This window comes from Mya arenaria, chromosome 8 (genome assembly GCF_026914265.1).
Source record: "Mya arenaria isolate MELC-2E11 chromosome 8, ASM2691426v1".
NCBI lineage: Eukaryota > Metazoa > Mollusca > Bivalvia > Myida > Myidae > Mya > Mya arenaria.
The window spans coordinates 58408183-58431962 of NC_069129.1; the positions used below are offsets into that span (position 1 = coordinate 58408183).

A 23780-nucleotide genomic window follows, 5' to 3' on the forward strand; every position below is an offset into this window, starting at 1 on the left:
GCCAGGACAGACAGTGATGGATGGAAAACACTGACTGCAACAGTTCTAGTAACGCACACATTGTACATGATTAACAAGGAATACTGATATTCAACTTCGAAACGAGAAAATATCAACATGTTCAACTTCATAACTATACTTTAATTTAGCACAAGAAATCACATTCAGAAATTTCTCCCCTTCACTTATAATCTCAGAGCATGTTATGATAAAATCAAAATTCCAAACAGCTTTTAAACAGATTTTTGTTAATAAAACACACATACTGTACCTCAAAGTTCTTGAAAAAATCCATCCGAGAGTTTTCTCTATGTGACATTCTACACTTGAATATATCCTTTTATATCCTCTCAAAACAATACAAGAGCCTCTTTAGAACCTATATGAGGGTGTGTAAATCATTCGAAACACAATCTTTAACTATCAGACAGTATAAAACTGGCTGAATTCTCCATTAACATCATGTAAAACTAATGGTCTTTATACATTAACCTTGGTGCCTTCAGGTATTATTCACCCTTTCTAAAACCGATATATTTCCTTGAGAATTTATAAAACACAATAAATTGATTAATTTCCTTCTTTGCTTTTTGTTTAATTTCCTTTTTTATACACTTCACATGTTTAAGCAACTTTATCATTAACCGCAAAAAAAATTCACATCAAGTGGAAAACATTTTTTTCTGATTTTATAACATTTCACACAAAATTACTTCTCCTTTCTTTAGTGTTAAGAAAAAGCCATAAACTCGATACACCCAACACAAATTTCTCATAAACCTAGCATTTTTATAGCATTTTCTATCTATTTCTTACTATATTTCAAACAAGACCTCTAATAAGTTTTCACCTGAGTGGCTCATACAGTCAAGGATGGACTCTTGTTTGTCAAAAGGCATTGTATTAAATTGGGGCATTCCCTGGTCAAACAAACATACCAACCATCCTCTACAATGAAGTGTCCTTAGAAAAGGTTCAAAAGTTTGAAATTTATCATTATAACAGAATAGGAGATCTTCAAGAATAATAGGATCATTAACCAACTGATACATTAAGCTGATATCCCCGGTGTCAATCAGTAAAGTTTTTCATTAATTCTGTTTCATCAATGTCCCTCATACAATTTTGGATGGAGACCTTACCTAAGCTGATGGTATAAAGAACCAAAATTCAAAGCCAAGATTTTACAAGTTTCTTTGAGAGTGTTTTTGTATACAAGTGGCAGGGTGGCATCTAGAACTTGGTTTATATTGAAGCACCCCACCAAAATTCCTCAAGTGTTCGGGGTGGGTCGAATCTACACAGCCTCATAATCATAACTAAAAGATCAAGCAGCCTCATAACTTTCACTCTTTTTGCACAAACATTTAGTTTTGTCTATATAACATGCAGGCCTGGAAGCACCTGGCAGCATCCTCGATATCGTTAATGCATTTCCTCTCCCTCAGTATTACTTTGATCGTCTATTTATATATTTGCAGGAGATCTTGAGTTAAAAAATAATGTATGGACTTTTCAGAACTGCATGGAGTCAACATTTACTTCTGTTTCGCTTTGGTCGGCTAGTTTTTTTGGGGGGAGTCAGGGGAAGAAGGGGGATGTGGGGGATCTGTATATGTTCTCTTTCCAGACCAAATGATAAGTATTTGGCACTGCAATTTTCCAGCGCAATCTGATTAAAATTTTGCAAGAAAGAAATAGCAAAGCATGTTAAGCAGAATCTGTGTTTTTACATGTGATGAAGAAATCCAAAACAAAATGCAGACCAAGCATGGAAAATGTAGGGTAGATCAAAGGCTAAATTCCACTATTAGTCTTCTCAAAGGTGAACTGGTACTCAGAAACAATAACAAAGGTGTATAATACACCTAGAAATCTAACTTCAAATCATCCACGATGATATAAGGCTTATCTCTAAATCAGAACAGATACATAAAATTGTTATTATTAGAATTTCAATAGATTTTTGAACATCTACACTGCTTATAATTAGCAGCATTGAAAATTCTTAGTTAACATAATGCAATCACTAATTAAGTATTTTACTGAGAGGGTGAGGAGTGGTCTAGTTGTTATGCTGTCCGCCTCTCACCCAAGAGGTTTTAGGTTCGATCCCCACCTGAGGTACTTTCTCAATTGGCCCACCTGAGGTACTTTCTCAATGGGCCCACCTGAGGTACTTTCTCAATGGGCCCACCTGAGGTACTTTCTCAATGGGCCCACATGAGGTACTTTCTCAATGGGCCCACCTGAGGTACTTTCTCAATGGGCCCACCTGAGGTACTTTCTCAATGGGCCCACCTGAGGTACTTTCTCAATGGACCCACCTGAGGTACTTTCTCAATGGGCCCACCTGAGGTACTTTCTCAATGGGCCCACCTGAGGTACTATATCTTAATGGCCTCTCGAAAAAGGACACCAGTATTGTTTTCTGCAAAGAAAACAGACTTGATAAACTTAATTCATATCAGTTTCAAGCTGTCTTCATTCACAATCAAGCCAAACTAATTATACTTAACTAAACATGTTACTCTTGTTCAACCAAATGACTTCGCTGCAAAAAATTCCTTACTTAATTTAAATTTACAGTAACAAAATTGAGATACCTTGCTGCATTCTTCAAATGTCTATCATAATTCTACCACAAGATAATATGCAAAAAAGATTCTTTATCTATGTACATAGTATTTTCATAATACCATTATATTAATTACAAAAATGTTGATACCGTCAAAGTCTAGTGAGTGAGTAGAAAATTTGATATGTTGTTATCTTCAAATTTCTATTCATATAATACCATTAAATTAGTTACCGTAAATGACTGGGTATTAGACGCCCTTTTTTTCCTCAGATTTCGATGCAAAAAAATGCCTGCGTATAATAACCCGTAACAATTTTTCAAAGTTTTTTTCTGAGGTCGATTTTTAAGCTGAGAGTTTGTTTACATTTATGTAGAAAGGGAAGTTACTCGCGTCATATTGATCGATTATATACGGGTTAAAACGGCAAGTTAAAGATCGGTATACGGTATATCGTAAGACGTTTATAATTTTAACAAAAATATTTTTGGATTAAATGTTTTTCGATTAAAGTTATTCAATTTAATTTTGAATAATAAATTGAATTGAACAATAATTAAACTTGCATATAAGAAAGCAAAGCTGGGCACTGTCAAAATATTTTTTGTCAGTTGTACGATAAGGTGTGAAAAACTCGACTGCCTTTAACCTGTTAACATACCAATACTACAAACTGTTGCGATAATGGTCTTGTTTATTCGCACTTTGTCACGTTCTTTATTCTTTTCTGTAGGTGTTGACATTTTGAGAACAAACTCGTACAATATAAGGTCTTTGCAAAACTTAACTTATCATTCTTGACGTATTTTGTTTACGATATACTGTCAGAAAGAATCTTACAAATTGTCATAAAAGGTACTTTTTAGTGCCATCCAACAACAAATTGTCACACTAGGTACTTTTTAGTGCCATCATGGGGAAAGTGCGTACATCGTACACAGCACTAGAAAAGCTAGCTGTTATCAGCTATGCTGAAGAGCACGGCAATCGTGCAGCGGGTCGCCAGTACACGATGAATGAGGTCAACGTACGCAAGTGGCGAAAACAGAAGCACGAATTAATGGCGGTTACTACACGGACAAGACGACCAAAGACATGACGGAAGATGAAATGGAGCGTTTCTTCGAGAGTGACGACGATGACGAGGAATTTGAGGGCTTTGAGGAAAGCGATTTAAGGATTAGTGAATGACAATTTGTGTGTTTCTTTGTGCAATATGTGCTGATTGAATGTGTTTATTTTAAATAATCTGTTATGTTATCACATGAAACGAATAAAAATGAAACCAATTTTGCTTTGTGTTATCATTGTATGGTTTTAAAGATAACCATCGCCATTTTCACGAAAAAAAAATTTTTTGTCACTGTCAACAAACATGGTGGCCGAAAATGCCAGACAATTTGACATTTTTTCTATGCGTCTTTTAACCCAAAACATAAATTAAAAGTTTTTTCCCCCGATTTAGCACATATTTTTTTCCCTGCGTCTAATACCCCCTATCGTCTTATAACCAGTCATTTACGGTACAAAAATGTTCATACCTTCGAACTTAGTAGCAAAATTGATGTTGTTGCATCTTTTAATTACTATCATAAATCTACCACAACTTAATATTCAAGAAAATTTGACTACTTACATAATAATCAAGCATATTCATAATACTATTAAATTAATTACAAAAAAAGTTTATACCTTTTAAGTTCACCTGATTTAACAATCAGTGTATACTACATACAGTTAAAGTTGTTAAACAATTAGATTAATTAGCAATAACATCCAATTCTGTACAATTGTTTAAATTTACCTCTGCAGCCAATCCATCTTGAGGCAAGAAAGTTGAAGTCGGCAGCCGATTATCAATTACATCCATTGTAACATATATCCCTACTGTTACGTTTTAATATAAACTCACAAAATATCTTTAAACGCTCTTCTCCTAATATTTTTTCTTCCTAAAATAAACCAACGATATCACAAAATCCACCTGGTGGAAAAAGTTTCGTGGAAATATTCAAACAATCATAAATCCAATTAACAGAGGATAAAAACCTTGTTTTAATATGTTCCAATGAGTGCAAGCTATGTCTTAGTTCAAGAAAATGCACACAATCACAATCAAACAATTTCTTCTGAAAGAAATCCAAGTTCAGTAATTTTATCTGAAGCGTCCATAAAGAAAACACTGTTCACTGAGTGTACATTTGCAAGCAAAACTGCTCGAACATCAAGGTGACTGTCCGATCATCGACATGCACATTCACTGAGTCATTTCAACATTTCTTACAGAATTCACACACATATTCCCATAGCTTCTATCAATTATCAAATCTTGACATGATCCTCTATCTGGGCACATGTGTAGGGTTCTCCTATCTTATCTAAATAATGCTTCTTTTTAGACTTTTTTTATTTCTAGAGTTTTATGAATATTTCTCAGGCCATGCATAGGTTACAAACCATCACATAACTGTACCCGAAATATTAAATTATCTTACAAGATCTGAAACATTGGCAAATAAGGTAGTCATAATAATGTCAGTTTCGGCTGTCAAAATGTTCGGACTAGGCAATTGAACACCCATCCATCAAAATAATGACCAAAAGTTAGAGGGCAAACATTTGTTCATTTTTATCTTTGCAACATCAGAACCTGTTTTTCACAAGCAAAATAACGAAGAAAAAAACACAATTTTTTTTACTTTATTAACTATCTTATACTTAATAGAATTACATGCCATATTCATTCGTTGGACATTTATATATATGCGAGGTTTACAAGTATGCAGGATATCTCTATGTATATTGTACTAAGTGTTGTTGTATGTCAATTTACGGTGAATTGGAGACAGTCATCTAAAACTTGCAAAAACACCCCAGGGGGCTGTCCAAGGATATATCATTATGTGATAATAATCATTAAACTGGTATAGCACACATTTGGTCCGGGCGGTCTAGTGACAGGATGAACAGTCACTGACAGCTCTTAACCAACAGGGGCTCTGTGCCCAGCAAGGAACAACTTTTTAAGTTTTTAAAATGTGTTGTCTGGTCAGATTACTTCCCTTGGTCAATAAAGTGTTGTCTAGACCAGTTTATTTCCCCTTATTATTTTACCTTGGCCAATAATATGTTGTCTGGGACATATTACTTCCCTTGGCCAATGAAATGTTGTCTAGGACAGATTATTTCCCTTGGCCAATGATGTGTTCTCTAGGACAGATTATTTCCCTTGGCCAATGAAATGTTGTCTAGGACAGATTTTTTCCCTTGGCCAATGATGTGTTGTCTAGGACAGATTATTCCCCTTGGCCAATGAAATGTTGTCTAGGAAGGATAATTTCCCTTGGCCAATGAAATGTTGTCTAAGACAGATTATTTCCCTTAGCCAATGATGTGTTGTCTAGGACAGATTATTCCCCTTGGCCATTGAAATGTTGCATAGGACAGATTATTTCCCTTGGACAATGATGTGTTGTCTAGGACAGATTATTTCCCTTGGCCAATAATGTGTTGTCTACGACATATTATTTCCCTTGGCCATTTATGTGTTGTCTGGGACAGATTATTTCCCTTGGCCAATGATGTGTTTACTAGGACAGATTATTTCCCTTGGCTAAATGAAATTTTCTAGGGACAGATTATTTCCCTTGGCCAATTAGGTGCTGTTTTGGACAGTGTTATTTCCCTTGGCCAATAAAGTGTTGTCTGGGACAGATTATTTCCCTTGGCACATGAAATGTTGTTTGGGACAGTGTTATTTCCCTTGGCCAATGAAGTGTTGTCTTAAAGAGATTATTTCCCTTGGCCAATTAAGTGTTGCTTGGGCCAGTATTATTTCCCTTGGCCAAAAAAGTGTTGTCTGGGACAGATTATTTCCCTTGGCCAATCAAGTGTTGTTTGGGACAGTGTTATTTCCCTTGGCCAATGAAGTGTTATCTGGGACAGATTATTTCCCTTGGCCAATTAAGTGTTGTTTGGGACAGTGTTATTCCCCTTGGCCAATGAAATGTTGTCTGGGTTAGATAATTCCCTTTGCTAATGAAATGTTGTCTTAAAGAGATTATTTCCCTTGGTCAATTTAGCGTTGTTTGAGACAGTGTTATTTCCCTTGACCAATGAAGTGTTGTCTGGGACAGATTATTTCCCTTGGCCAATTAAGTGTTGTTTGGGACAGTGTTATTTCCCTTGGCCAATGAAATGTTGTATGGGACAGATTATTTCCCTTGGTCAATTTAGCGTTGTTTGAGACAATGTTATTTCCCTTGGCCAATGAAATGTTGTCTGGGACAGATTATTTCCCTTGGCCAATTAAGTGTTGTTTGGGACAGTGTTATTTCCCTTGGCCAATGAAATGTTGTCTGGGTTAGATTATTTCCCTTGGCTAATGAAATGTTGTTTTGGACAGATTATTTCCCTTGGCCAATGAAATGTTGTCTGGGACAGATTATTTACCTTGGCTAATGAACTGTTGTTTGGGACAGATTATATCCCTTGGCCAATGAAATGTTGTTTTGGACAGTGTTATTTCCTTTGACCAATGAAATGTTGTGTTGGACAGTGTTATTTCACTTGGCTAATGAAATGTTGTTTGGGCCAGTGTTAATTCCCTTGGCCAATGAAATGTTGTCTGGGACAGATTATTTCCCTTGGCTTATGAAATGTTGTTTTGGACAGATTATTTCCCTTGGCCAATTTAGCGTTGTTTGAGACAGTGTTTTTTCCCTTGGCCAATGAAGTGTTGTTTTGGACAGATTATTTCCCTTGGCCAATGAAGTGTTGTTTGGGACAGTGTTATTTCCCTTGGCCAATGAAATGTTGTCTGGGACAGATTATTTACCTTGGCTAATGAACTGTTGTTTGGGACAGATTATATCCCTTGGCCAATGAAATGTTGTTTTGGACAGTGTTATTTCCTTTGACCAATGAAATGTTGTGTTGGACAGTGTTATTTCACTTGGCTAATGAAATGTTGTTTGGGACAAATTATTTCCCTTGGCCATTTAGGTGCTGTTTGGGACAGTGTTATTTCCCTTGGCTAATGAAATGTTGTCTGGGACGGTGTTATTTCCCTTCGCTCATGAAGTGTTGTTTGGGACAGTGTTATTTCCTTTGTAAAATTGAAATGCTGTCTGAAAAATGTATGATCCTCAGTATACAACAAGTAATTTGTCAGACACCAGTCACAAAAACCTGTGAAACAATGAGTGGAAAAGAGGAAAAAATGAATAAGGAAGTAATTTCTCACAATGTTCAAAGGCCTGGTTTGAGAGTTTACCCTTAAAGAAGTCTTGACAACACTTGAAAATCCTTGACCTATGTATTTTACTCACAGTGTCTGGGTGTAACAGCTCTTCTAAAAAAATAAGCAACGTGGCCAAAGATGCATTGCACATACATAAATTTTTCATTGTTTACCAATAACACAATAAATTACCAATAACACAATAAATCGCACCTCAAACATGAACGACACCATTAGTCCAGGACTGTTCATATGGTGACCCCATAGTTTTCCATATTGGGTCACTTTTCTATATATTGTACCAAAATAGCATCTATTTTCCAGTTCTGACGACTAATTGAGACATTTCCAGTAGATTGATCAATGTAAAGAGGTTGTCTACGCGATATATACGTTACAGAGTTAGTAGGTGGCTCGATATTGGATATATGGGGCACAGGAAACCATACTCAGGTTCCAGTTTTGCACTCGCCTGATATGCCTGATATTGTTCCCTTTACATGTATAACACATTGGGTCACCAACGAACCCAAATATTTATATTTAGCAAATTACTACTATAAGCATGACCTCCTTAGGGGTATAATACAGGTGGTTACCTCATAAATACACAGATTATACACTCTACTCAACCCGTACTGTGATTCAAAAGTTTGAAGGCAATAACAGTGTTTTAGTTGTAGGTGAAAGTTGATTAAAACATAAGACTCAGCACTCAAGCGCAAACATCTAGGGACACAGTACCATTACAGGTTACTCTTCTTTGGGGCCATCAAAACTCTACAGAATCCCTTCCATGGGATGAAAACTACTGAATGATCTCCAGGAGACAAAATAATAAGCTATAGCTTACACCTTAATTTTTAACTGAAGCTAAGACTGTGTGTGAAGTAAAATAAACTGAAGGGTATTGCCCTGACAACCTAGTGAACCAGAGTTAATTATTCCACAAATCTCACAATAATTGTGATGAATTAAGCACTTAGTAAGCTGATACGCTCTCTTATTTCAGCCCTATTTCAACCCTCACTCCATAGTGAAATATGATCAGTTTTGCTAACAAAAACATAATGTGTGTCTGTGTACTTAAAAAATCATTTTAGGCAATATAGAGATCCAGAATCTAAATACAATAAGCTTTAAATGCCAAACAAAACCAAACTTAAAAAAATATGGACAATCAGAAAACCTTTTTTCAGCTTACAGTCACACTGACCTTGACCTTTGACCCACTGACCTCAAAATCAATAGGGTTCATCTGCTGGTCATGACCAATAAGCCTACCTAGTATGAGGTCCCTGGGTCAAAGCGTTCTCAAGTTATTGATCGGAAACCGTTTTTCATGTTAAGGTCACACTGACCTTGACCTTTGACCTCAAAATCAATAGGGTTCATCTGCTGGTCATGACCAATACACCTACCAAGTATGAGGTTCCTGGGTCAAAGCGTTCTCAAGTTATTGATCGGAAACCGTTTTTCATGTAAAGGTCACACTGACCTTGACCTTTGACCCACTGACCTCAAAATCAATAGGGTTCATCTGCTGGTCATGACCAATAAGCCTACCTAGTATGAGGTCCCTGGGTCAAAGCGTTCTCAAGTTATTGATCGGAAACCGTTTTTCATGTTAAGGTCACACTGACCTTGACCTTTGACCCACTGACCTCAAAATCAATAGGGTTCATCTGCTGGTCATGACCAATACACCTACCAAGTATGAGGTTCCTGGGTCAAAGCGTTCTCAAGTTATTGATCGGAAACCGTTTTTCATGTAAAGGTCACACTGACCTTGACCTTTGACCCACTGACCTCAAAATCAATAGGGTTCATCTGCTGGTGATGACCAATACACATACCAAGTATGAGGTCCCTCGGTCAAAGCGTTCTCAAGTTATTGATCGGAAACCATTTGGTATTCCGACCGACCGACCGACCGACCGACAGACAGACAGACCGACCGACCGACCGACATGTGCAAAACAATATACCCCACTTTTTTCAAAAGGGGGCATAATAAGCAATACCAAGAATCTCTCAACAAAAGTATGTCTAATGTCTGTAGAATGACAACTATAATGAAATTCAACCAATTCAACATAAATTTAGCCAATTGTCTTTATTATTTTGCTAATTTGACTCTTTCACTGCAAACGCTCGGAGCTTTACTAGTTCAAATACATTCTACACTAAAATGCAACATCATTTTTTTCAAAATAAATAATACACCAATCAATTGTAAACAAGGCCACCCGAGGTTTGGGGTTGTACCGAGAAAAGTGTTTGTGTGTGTGTGTGTGTGTGTGTGTGTGTGTGGGGGGGGGGGGGGGGGGGGGGGGGGGTGGGGGGGGGGGGGGGGGGGGGGGGGGGGGGGGGATGAGCTGTGTATTTACCTTCCAGGCTGAAAATAGCGAGGAATGGGCCTTTCCTAGGTATCCCTGGGTGCAGGAGCATTTCGCTGGTATTTTACCAGCAGTTTGTCCCCAGCACAGCAGAGATTTTACCTGGGTTTTGCTGGAATGAAAGTAAACGTCCCCGCTATGATTCCCCGGACCTTTGGGGGGGCCATGGTAACAATTGACTGGTGCATAAATAAATACCTAACTTGCCACCAATACAAATAATTCTTGACAGAACATGCTGCATGCTATCAATCTGTTTGAATACAGCATATACAAATGAATCATTTCAAGCAGTATAAGTATAAAGATCCTTCCAGGATAAATCTTTACTGATAGCATAAGATATATGCATGATATTATTATCACTTCTAAAATGGAAAACAAAATTGATCGCTCGACCTTTGGAAAAAATACAAATTTTTAGCACCTTTTTCCCACAGAAGACTACATTCCTAAGGTATAGTCAGATAATAATTTTTCAAGAATAAGTTTAATGAACAAGGCTGTTGATCATGCTTATAAGACCTATTCTTACCATAATCAGAGCAATTTCATTTTTATACAGTAGTATATATACCATACCTTTAATTGTAAATTCCAAAGTATTTGATATGCAGAATTTTTTCACATTTAAGGCAAAAATATTTAGGAATTTTAAACTCTGCAAATGGTTTATATATGAGTGCACAAAAAAGTATTTCACACAAATCCTTCCTTCTATACTTGTTCATTCAATGTTTTAAGGATGTACATTAAGTGTGGGTTTCCTCCTGACAATTACAATCACCATACATACCTTATATGCTCATAAATAGTAAAGATTTACTATGGGCACAGTGAGTATACTAGTCCACACTGTCTGTAACCTTACCAGCACAGATGTAAGACTGTATTATGAGCGATAAACCTATATTGAAACACATTGTTTTGGTAGACATCTTTGATTACAGCTTGTCATAAAATTTTCAGACAATTGAGCAAAAATGTCCTACTTTGTATAGAACATACATCATTTTCAGTCCTCACAAATTGTTAAGTTAATTTCAAGTGTAATTCATTTAAATTAGGTCTTCACATAATCAACCCTGACAGAGCAATAAGACTATAAACACAACACTATGGCAGTCTAAGGGAGAAAACTTAATCAATCTCATGTGTCAAAATACATGTTCTGATTATTTCCCTTGTACCATAAAGCATTCATTATTAAGTCGGCAGTTTAATGATAAAAGCTACCATGAAATAAGTAACATGCCGATAATTTACAAATTAGTTTCGATATACCCTAACTACTTATTGCAGGTTAAGCTTGAAAAGTTTGATATAAAACAAAACTCGCCACTCACGCTCGCTGTCAATAATGGCAGTGGATGCACTAATAATTACTGTCTTAATGATGCCAAGGTTGAAAAAAATAGTATATTCATTTTATGTTCCAATAAACACATAAAAAACCCAAACTAAAGACAATTTTTATTACATTGGGCACTTGATTCTAATTACTGAACAATTCAGACCAAAGACTGTTGAATTGCAGTTTGTTCAGTCCAATGCAATAGTTTTCCCATATTGAAATAATTTCGTTCATTAAGCTGTAACTAAGGTTTTTTGGCAGTCGTTACTTTAATCAGCATTAATGGCAGACATATGAAGTATTTATGCTGCACATTTTATATGCCCAGATGCACAGCTAAGAAACAGTCTACTAGATACAGGAAGTTTGAATAAATATTCTTAAGAAACAAAACAGATGAGAAAGGCCTTCTTTCAGGTCAAATAAAGAACCTTTTCATGATTTTTTATTCTTCAAAAACAAGGGCACTAAAACACCCTTCTTTGCATGTTGTCTTCAAGTAAATATTATGCATCATATTTGGTAAATGATTAATATTTAACAAACAAAATGTGGCATTATGGGATATATGCAAGTACAGTCGAACCCCTTTGGCTCAAACTCCCATTGACAGGTGACATTACCTCGGAAAATTCAAGCCAAGCGGTATGGCTTACCTTCAGTAATAGAAATCAGTCCTTTACATCCAGTTTGAGGTAACAAGGAATTCGAGCCAAGAGTTTTCGATCCAATGGGGTTGGACTGTCTACAGACTCCGAGCAGTCAGGGGAGGATACTAGATGTGGAGGAAGGTATATTGACTGAAGCAAAGCTATGCTCTATACAACATCTTCAGACAAACTGCTTAGGACCATGTATTGCCATGTTTAGTTTTAAATTATTATATAATACCAAACGTTTATGTCAGCCAAGGCAAACATCCATTTAACCATATACCGCAAAATTTATTATAAAATTTTAATTTTGGTGACATTTCGTTTTGATGTCCATCATGAATTAGATTGAATTTCTAGTGAACATCACAAAAATTGTCACAGAAATGTAAAAATTCCCCAAAAGGCCTTGTTGAGGAGATATAACAATATGTTTTTGGGCCAATATGGGCAGCAGTATATAGCATTTTTATTTTCATGAAGACCTTCCCATGCAGTTTGAAAATATTGATAGCTTTTAAAGAGCAAAGTATAAACAATATAATAAGTCACTGCAAGATGGGGTGGATTGTCAACTGATGTCTGTTGTACTTTTAAATGAGATTGTTTGGCATTATTTGACATGCATGTTACAATAATTAAAATAATATGAATATGTAAATATTAGAGAATTATTTGTATTTAAAGAGAATGAAAAAACAAAATAACTAGCACTAGATATGGGGAAATACGCTGGTAGTGTTCACACTGCCCAACAAGTATGAGCTTCCAAGCCTCCAGTGTTTACACTAGCTACCAAGTTCGAGGTTCCTAGGCTCAAACGTTCATCAGTAAATGAAAAACCTTTGAATCAATGATCTAAAAAGCAATAGGGTTCATCTTCCGGTCATGACCAACCTGCAAATTAAGTCTGAGGTCCATGGGCCTGAGTATTCTTCAGTTATTGCACAGAAACATAATTTCATCACAATGCTACCATGACCTTGACCTTTGATCTTAAAATAAAAAGGGTTCATCTATTGGTCATGACCATTCTGACTACCAAGTTTGAAGTTCCTAGGCCCCTAGCTTTCTTCAGGTATTGATTTAAGAAACACTATTTTTAGATGAATGTCACCACAACTATGAACATTTGAACCACTGACCTCAAAATCAATAGGGTAGATACATACTGCTCATGACAAACCTGCCTACCAAGTTTGAGATACCTGGGCGCCAACATTCTTAAGAAATTGAACCATCACCAACCTGCCTATCAAGTTAAAGATAGCAGGGTCCCAACATTCTTAAGAAATTGAACCATGACCAACCTGCCAACCAAGTTTGAGATACCATGGCACCAGCATTCTTAAGTTATTGTTTTTGAGAAAGGTTTTGTATATAGCTTAATGTCACCACAACCTTGATATTTGACCAACTTACCACAAAATAAATAGAATCATCTAGTGCTAATGCCATGCTGCCTACCTAGTTTGCTGTCCCTGTGCCCCAGTGTTCTCTAGTTGTTTAGCAGAAACTGTGAGGACGGACAGACAAGACTAATTATTGGCTTGTATGGTATAAATATATAGTTTTTAGGTCCTCTAAATGTGATATTGATCGAGAAGGAAGGTCAATATTACATTCAGTGGTCAGCAAAACTAGATATTCTCATCATCACCAGTCTATTATTGTAAAATATAAGACTTCAGACAGCTAATTACACACATAACCTTGAATGAGTGCATCTTTTCCAAAGAAGCAACATCAAGAAATGTTTTCCAGTGCCATATAACATTGCTGATTGGATAAGATTGGAGTGGCTTCATGAACTTCTCTCAGTACAGCCTGTAACTAATACTGCTAAAGATGCCTTCCGTAAATATTGTCTGAGGGCAGTGAACAATAGTTGCCAGTTATTCCAAAATATTTCCAGGCATTGAGGAGGTTGCCTTGCACCTCTTCATGTGTGATCTTGAACCAACATGGATGAAACATGAACTCTGCACATTGCTTGCAATTGATAAGCATTTGCGACAAGGTACTCCAAAACCTTTTCATGAAGTGATATTGAATGGAGCAGGAACAAAAAACAGCATTCTGAGTGACCTTGTCCTACAGCAATCTGACTCTTGAGAGTGACCTTGACCTACATCAATCTGACTCCTGAGAGTGACCTTGACCTAAATCAATCTGACTCTTGACAGTGACCTTGACCTATTACAATCTGACTCCTAAGAGTGACCTTGACCTACATCAATCTGACTCTTGACAGTGACCTTGACCTATTGCAACCTGACTCCTAAGAGTGATCTTGACCTACAGCAATCTGACTCCTGAGAGTGACCTTGACCTACAGAAATCTGACTCCTAAGAGTGACCTTGACCTACAGCAATCTGACTCCTAAAGTTGATCTTGACCTGTAGCAATCTGACTCCTAAGAGTGACCTTGACCTAAAACAGTTACTGTTCTACAAATCTTCTTCAGGTGGTGAAAAAGTAGTTCAAGAGATTTTGAATTATGACTGATAAACATATGCTACCTCTTAAATGAAGTGGTTTGTTGGTGTTGAGGTATTGAACAGTTCTTAATTGTTCCATTGTGCAATAAAGTATCTCCCATTGGTTGGAGTGGAAGATATATAGATGCATCTAAGTGTATATGATATATTACGGAAAGGTGGTTAACCGAGTTTCAGAAAATATTTGAAAAGAGGCGTTGGGATGAATCTATCTTCCATAACAGCCAATGGTAGATGCTTTTTCTCCCATCCTGTTTCCAAAGAAGTAAAATATTTTAAGATTAACTAGAGCTATCACTGAAGGTGATTAATACCCCTGAATGCCGCCCTGATATGAAATTGCAATCAACTATTTGAAAAGCCAACATATTAATGACAACTTTATTTTATGGACTATCATCAGTTATTCATTTTTTTATTATGTTTTTAAAAGATAGAAAAAAGGCTTTAAACAATATCAGTGATGCTAATACTGAGATGTTAATACTGATATATTTGATGTTCTAAAGCACAGAATATACGATTGCCTATGTCCATCTATAAATGAGTAAAGTTACTTTTTTCAAGTTATGCTCCGGACAAGAAAAAAGTAACAATGGGCAATAACTCTGAAATTGGCTGTAATATAATTGCTGTTCCTGTACACTGCACTTCCACTCATTATGATCTATCATCACTGAATGAAGTTTTATTAAATTCCATCCAATAGTTTTCAAGTTTTGCTCTGGACAAGAAAAAGTAACAAAGGGCAGTAACTCTGTAATTGTTATTGTACACTGCACTTCCTGTCAGTATGCTCTACCATTGTATGAAGTTTATTCCAATTCCATCCAGTAGTTTTTAAGTTTTTAAGTTTGTTTAACTTCGTTTTGTCGGGGGTATAATTATGAAATCAATATTTAATGACATCTAAAGATATTATGGTCATGGATAGATAGACATTAACTAGTTTCTGAAATGACAAAAAAATTGCAGAGAAAGAATGATTTGAAATAATTTGAATCAAGAAACAACATGGATGGATGATCCTTAAAGGGACTTTCAAAACCAAAATCAGCAAATACAGTATTTCCTCAAACAAGCCTAGATTTGTCAAAACGAGCTAGTATGAGGCCGGTAATACATATCACTTTACATTATTAAAAGAATATTTTGTCGCTGTCTTGGATGTGTTTACCTGTTTAAAAATAGCGCATAATGGTTTCCCAGTTTATAGTGTGAATATTTTGCATATAAGTCACATGATTAGAACAGATACATGTTCAGATGCTGTTTTTAAATTAACTTATTCCAACATGGCAAACAAACCCAGAAAAATTCAAATTGGAAAAATATGCAAAAACTGTGAAAGTTTCATGTGTTGTAACTATGTAAGCGTCACCATGTGCTTCATCAGTAAGTTAAAGATTCATTTCGTTCAGCACAACAGCACAACGATTTCAATTTTATGTTAAGTTTTCTTGCAATTGTATTAACTGGTGTCTTTAAATTAAAATGACATTGATTGTTCACCTTAATTGTTAAGGAACAGTTAAACAGCACAAATTGCAGCTCGGTACTTGAAAAATTCTAATATATAAGAATAATATAAAAACTTTATACTTACTTGGGTTTTAGTATATTTCCCTTTTATTCAATTTAAATTATTATTTAAAAAGAAAACTGAGTTTGAACTGTTAATCAGATATATGTTTTGCGTATATATAGGGTCTGACCGTGAAAGCATGTCTAAAATGCATATTCACTAAGATACTCTTCCAACAGTAAGACTAATACTTGAACACCGAACATTTAAGTCTACAATTCAAAGACCAAAATACAATCTATAAACGCTAACAAATATCATAAATACACATTGAATTACAAACAAAAATATTGTGAGTGACAGAACTGTTGAGGGGTTAAACACTACTACTATTAAAACAATACATGCACATTTGGAGAAGTTAATCTCTTCTTTACAGATATGAATTCAATGGGTGCCATATTTATTCCTATAAAAAGTAAATTTATTTGTTAAATTTATGAAACAAGGAAGATGTGTGTACACAACTGGAATAAGTGACAACCATGGACAGCAAAAAGTAGCCCCCAGCATCCGGGTATTTATCAGTACCCATGGGTAAAGATAATGTATCTACCATGGCTATAATGATAAGATATCGTGCAGGTCTGGAGTGGGGGAAATCTTACAGTGTGACCAAACCATTAGTCAATGTAGCAAGATATGGGCTTAATACATGATATAAGAGATGGTGAACACCCAACCTATGGTACACATGCATTGACAAAGGGAAGTTTTATGGAATATCAGATGTTTCAATTTTGCCTTAGTTACTTAGGTCTTTCAAACCCTTCTTTGATTATAAACAACCAGAAAGAATGCGGAAGTAAGAAGGTAAGCCATAGGAATGATGTTTATCTATTACAATGAGCACTGTAAGTGTCTGGAATTGAATTCTGTGGGGTGATCATTGAGTACAGTTCCAGATGCCAGCCAGTCCATAATGTCTCCCCACCTGGTCAGAGACATCAGAAACACACACAACCTCACCTGGAGAAAGTGACCATTACATGTACAAGGCCTAGAACCAATGATCAAATGAGAAATAACCCAGGCTTGTACAGTGGGTTTTGTCATACTATGTAAACATATTGGGGCTTATGGGTTACAAGCTCATACAGTGCTTAAGTCAGGATTTGAAAAGGGCAGGGTGCTAGGTCAGAGAGTGCACTTAAGATGCACATTAAATGAGCCTTGATGGGGCATTTGCAAGGGCCAATGCTCAATTCTCATTGTGAATGTGTTGCAGCTACTTCCAATACCTGTTATCATTACTTAAGGGTCAAAATAATACATACAGAATTTATTTTTTATTTATTATTGAAAATTTACTCTGTCGAACAAAAGGGCACAGCAGGGTGTAGTAAAAGGCAGCAGGGTGCTGGAAAATGGGAAGCGGGGTGCCCTACCCTGCTTTTTAGGCCTAACTGGAGCACTGGTTATAATAATACAACCAAGTAGTATTCAGAACTGTTCAAGAAAATCTCAATATCATTCACTTATGAATCACTACATGAACATTGTCAATATAATGGAATACAGGTGAACTTCAATGAATGATAGCCAAAGCTAGATTACATGTACTCATTAAATCAACAACTAAATGAGATGTTCACAAATATACTTGAAATGTAAAAATCAATTGCATAATCCCATGAGCTTGTAAATAAGGCCACCACTTAATGCCTGCAGTGAGCGAATATGACCTTAACACTGTTATTTCAGTAACTGATAAGAATAATAAATTGTGTAATTTCTGGAAAATACAGCCTTGGTTAAAACAAAGCCGGTGAACCTCCGTTCAATATATTTGCACATGTTGCATGTGTGGTTGGCAATATCTGCTATGGTACTTTGCCCATCCTCAGCTCACTAATTTTGACAGAAGAGTGATGGATTTAATCTGGCTAACAGGCCAGAAACTCATATAAACAATGTAGCCCAATCCTCCTAATTCTGGCTACAAAGGCACAGAATACTTACATAGTAATATGGAATCTATATGCTACTATAGGGTGTTATAAATCAGTCTGAGAGAAATAGTAGTGTCTGTGGCAATGCTATATGACAAGAGACTGTACATGATCGAGTAACACTGGTGGTCACCAAGCTGGACAAGTGGGCTTTCTTCAGGTTCTCCAGTTTACCCCCACAACACAAAACCACACTCCAGCAAATTTGCGGCCAACAAGAGTGAATCTTAAGTCACCATAACTTTTTTCATATTGTTGTTAAACAAATAAAGATTAAACTAAAGTTTAAACTAAGAGATACCTGTTACAAACAGTTTTTCATCACTTCTTTCAAAAATCTTCAATATTCTCATTTGTGAGCATTTATGATGAGTGACTTACTAAGATGTGATTTCTACAGCATGTACATGTACCACACTGATATGAAAATCTGCTTCAGTAACAACAACACCCCGATAAATCCCAACTTACCGCGGCCTGCCTCTCAACCTCTTTATTGTCCATGACGGGGGTCACCATGGCGGGGTTCACTATGGGAGGAGTTACCATGGGTGGTGGCTTAGACGGTACCACTGGCGGTGTATTAGCACCATTGACAAAACTGGGCGGTGATTCTTCCCGTTCCTTGTCCCCCACCGCAGGGTTGGAGTTAAGACTGGAGACTGAAGACCCTGCGGATCTTGTGACCTCGGACAAAGGGCTAGACCTGGTTGGAGTGTGGCTGGAATCAGCTACAACTGGCCTAGGTTTATCAACATCATTGTGGCGAAAACTTGATTTAAGCAACCGTGTTCTCTCAGCAACTGAAGGTGGCTTCTCTGGGAGGGGTGGGGCTGGGCCCCGTGTCCCCATCGGCTGGGTAACTCCATGTGGTGTTGACATCATAAAAATGTTTATAGAATATAAATTAATAAAAATCCTCTAACAAATGTCAACACTTGTTGATTAAGTTAGCACTTTTACACCTTTTTTCCCCCAAGAAAATTAATAAAATATCCAAGATAAGAAACAAAGAATCTTGCCTGATGAGAGGCTGAACCAGACCTGTTTATATAAGTGTACCGAAACACTCTCACTACAGATTACAATCCAGCTACACAGGAAATATGCAGCAGGAGTTTTGGCTGATGTGAGTCAACCGCTATTTCATATACCACAACTTAATCACAAGCTATATTCACGTCCTCCAATTTCACTCATATTTCCAGCTACAGTATTATGTCCCAGAACCTGGCTTTAATAAACACAAGAATTCACTATCAGCTGTGATGTTTATACATGTGTGCATTTTCACTCATACGGGTCCTGTTTTTCCATGTCGATGATTATCTAGCTATGAAATCACCTGCACAGGGATAAAACATCTCATCACCAAAAGATAAATTCCTCTCAATAAACCTTTTCACATCATTGGTCCGGTTGGCAAGGTCATAAACAACCAATATTTTTTACATACAAGTGGCATTAAAAACATAGCATTTTACAGCCTATAAATTGTTCCAACAAGTTTACGTCAAAAACACTTGACAAATGTTTAAAAATATGACTGTGAATGGTTTATTCCAATCATTTTTTTCTATGCTTGAAGCAAAAGTCAATATAATATTTAAAATCCAAACTGAGCCTTGATATTAATAATTGAAAATCTATAAACAATTATCATTTCCCACAAACAGCTCTCAGCATTATAGAAACCTAAAAAGACTTGACAATGTCTGTACTGCACATGTAGCCCGCCATGTATCCCATCAACAAATGAAACCCTATCTGTGCATCTTAATTAAGAGCAGATGTTAGGTTTTGTTGCATAAATCTTTCAGGTATTAGTTCCACTTCCAATAATCAGGGAGACTGATCTCCTGCACAAATGATGCCAGACAGTTTCGGTTTCCATGAAATATAATTATCATCAATACGAACAATACAAAAAAACACTAGAGGGAGTCTTTGTTTGCCTTGTGATACATTGTTCTTTATAGTGTTTAAAGCTATCACATGATTTATTTTCCTAGATATTAAATCCCTGTTCTTATCGAAAGCATATGTTATCTAAAAATTGACATTGTTTATAAATGAAATAGGTCATCATGTGACATAAACCAAATGCCAGGATGTAGTAACTGTTGAAATTACCAATAATATTTAAGGCAACACCAGCCAGAGTGGCTGCTTAAGTCGGTGTTATTTGTCCGGTTGTCTGCGATTGCCTGCGGAAAATAATTTGATTACAACATGTCTTTTTTCCTTGAAAGCACTTGAACAGTTCAATAGGACACATCTCAGCTAGCTGACAGTGATAGTGAAACAATTAACCGCTAACCTCTTTTCTTTTAAAGCAAAATGCCACAGTTAAGAGTCAAGAACAATGTCCTATACTTCATGCCAAGCATGAACAGTAAGTGTTCATCGTAATATTCTTCCCTTTCAAAAGCATGGTTGTAATTGCATTATGTTCATTGTAGGATACAGTTTCAATACTCTTCAGTAAGGCCAAAAAATTTTTTGGATTGGTTAGGGTTACATTCTTTTCAAGAACAGTTAGGGTAGGTAGGCATTTTTTTTTTTAAATAGGCTTTATATAAGAAAGTAATTGTCATCTTTTTAGAATGGTGTTAAAGTATTATTCTGTATAAAGCTTTAAAGGTTTAAACTACATATTAAAACACAGACTTTTTTTTTAAATATTTTTTTTTACTTGAACTTACAATAAAAACAGAATGGTCCCCCTAATTTCGTAGGTAGGTTATGGTCACCTATTTAGTAGGTAGGGTCGGGTAACCCGAACCAAATATATTTTTCAGGCCTTACCATGATTCATCAATATGATAATTATGACAATGTGACAGCTGAATTTAAATAGCTAAAATCAGACAACGAACATTTGAACATGATGGTAACAATTTTTTTTTCTGAAAGTTCATTTATCTTTTACAGACAACTGTGGTACATTTCATGTATTTATGAACCTCCAAAGATTGAATTATCAACCTGTACAGCTTCAGTGACAGTATGGGAAAAGTTGTAATATGGCAACTATGTAAAGAATGTGCATCTCCGATCAAACCTTCAATCATCCAGAGTCTGGCTACAGCTACATAAGATATGGGGAGATACAACAGTCATAGAAATAAAACATCATCTCAACATTAAATACAGGTTGTGAGCTTTATAATGATATTTACATGTATTTATAAAAAAAATAGAGTGTTTAACATGCAAGATATGTCTTACACATAGTTACGGTTTTTTTTTAAAGCAAAGAGGAAGAAATAATAAAAAGGCTTAAAATTTCACTTCAAATGATTGTTTTTGCGCATTATTCAACCTATCTTTCACCCTTTGGTCTGACAGAAATCAATCACACAGTCACAAGTATTGAGAGTCTAACTGACCATGAAGTGGTGACAATATGAGTGATGGCTAGCCATCAAAGTGGTAAAAGTTTAAGGTAAACCTATTGATGAACTAATTTTAACTGACTAATTGAGTTTGTTCAGCAAAAAATAAACACTTTTTTACAGAACAGTTATACCAAGCTTGACATAAGCCAGCTAATAGTGAAAGGGAGGCAACTAAAATATTTGCATAATTATTGCAAAGAAGCAGTAACTTCCCTTCATTACCACCAAGTTTTTAAGGGAAGAAATACAAATTTCATTGATATAGAAAAGAAAACAAATATATATAAATAAATATATATAAATTGCCTATGAGTTTTTCTGTTAATCTGCTAATGTTTAAATATCTACCTTTGCATTTATTCATACCAATGTTTTTTTGCAATTAGTTAATGCAGGAAATTTAAAACACCTTAGTACAGTTGATACCAGTACGTGTTACATGATGAAGCTTAGTCTAACAGATATTTTGTTATTGTGCTGTCTTATGCAACTACAATCTCTGTCAGTGAAAAGTAATTTCTCATCTCGAAAACAGTGGTATAAAGGATTTGTATTACACAGCAAGCAAAGTCCAGAAAAAAAGTTATGTTTTCACTCCAAAACTTACCTGGAAGTTTGCATTTCAATCCTATAACAAAGTTATAAAATATTATCCTGAGTGAGATCCTTAAACAATGATAACCCAATATTTGTGCACTCTTGTCTATAGAACTGCATGTTACAAGTTATTGATTGTTCCACACTAATATGGCATATTGTATCCTGTACCAGACAATATATTGATCCCAAACATAATATGATTGACAATTATTTATGGATATTGGTCCTAGAAAATAGTTTCTAGAATATTTTAACTACTGGTGGTTGTCATCATGTTTAAAAGGTTCAGATCATGGCTACGGCCTTACTCACATTACTGAAATGGAGACTTCAGTCAAAAGGCGCATGTTTAATATGACGCTTATAACATCACAGGTTATTAGACAAGCAGGAAATGTTTTGAAATCTATCCCAAACAGCTGGTAATTTTCTTTATTCTAAACTGCTGCTAGTTAGTGAAGTTTAGTAAATGAATTTTGTATCAGCTTTAAATATTTTCAAGTGGAAAACAAGAAATCAACTTACGGAGCCGCCAATCCCATGGGAGGCTGGAAATAAACAAAACTAATTAGTCAAAGTAATATACATCATCTAATTTGAGGAAATAAGATTACACATCATAATTGGCATTATAAACGAGTACATTGTAATAATGTCTTCCTGTATTTCATCTCACACTCTCCCGTTTAGACCTGGGTCCATAATTACGACCAGTCTCAAGTCCAAGTCTAGAATCAGAAAAGCACTTTTTTAAGTTATAAAGAATTATCTTTAATCCATTCATTTTACAAAATTAACTCTCATTTCCAAATAGAAATGTAATTCAGCAAATTTCATTACCAAAACTCAACTAGAAAAAGTTGCAATAAAATAAAGATCGGTAATTTTGCCACTTGTATATGAACTCGTGTTTAAGACTCTCCCTGATTTTCTGTAACCTTTTGCAGAATGTCCTTTAATATAGCATATCATCAAAACAAAATTTTAAACAATGAGTGAAAAATTGTAAAAACTCGGATAAAATGTATTCTTACTATTCATTATTGTTGTAATTCCAATAAAACTCAGTTAAAGCTGTTAAGACCACAAATATAGAGTACATGTGCCTACCTAATAGCAAAAATATGATCCAAATCACTATGGTTAGCATCTACACCGACTTAATGAGAAAAGCATTTACATATTTAACTTGAACAAAAAACGTAATTAGTGTTCTTGTACATTGAGCAGGCGTAAATTGTTTATCCAGATGGTTTTTCTAAAGACCATGAAAGTACCATTTTAGCATTTTGGAAAAGATACAATCTACAGCATCTCTGAGCCCTCCAAACATTCAGGTCTGTAAGAATCTGTTTGCAAGTCAAGCCAAAAAATAGAACATTTTCAGACAACGCAAAAACTTTTTCTCCTTCACAGGACATTGCGACAGGTAAACACTTAAAGTTTACCTGTCGCAACAAATTTTTACCTGTCGCAATGTTACAAACAGTATTCGGTTACATCAGCCTAAACC

At 35.8% G+C, this 23780-nt stretch overlaps 1 protein-coding gene across 7 annotated transcripts in view; it reads right to left on the minus strand.

The window, feature by feature from the left end:
* Nucleotides 1-23780, minus strand: part of LOC128242679 (septin-7-like) — a 51215-nt gene that overhangs the window by 18243 nt on the left and 9192 nt on the right. The window contains exons 2-3 of one of the 7 annotated variants that reach the window (XM_052959931.1): nucleotides 22793-22815; nucleotides 22275-22295 (exon numbers count right to left, since the gene is read on the minus strand). Coding sequence is in view for 5 of the 7 variants with exons in the window: in XM_052959925.1 (XP_052815885.1) it covers nucleotides 18738-19151 (414 nt within the window). In the remaining 2 variants the exon portion in view is untranslated. Of the gene's footprint in view, nucleotides 1-271; nucleotides 510-4383; nucleotides 4465-10802; nucleotides 10959-18737; nucleotides 20117-22274; nucleotides 22296-22792; nucleotides 22816-23780 lie in introns of those variants that run through there. The other 6 variants (XM_052959929.1, XM_052959925.1, XM_052959926.1 and 3 more) reach the window with 6 other exon arrangements.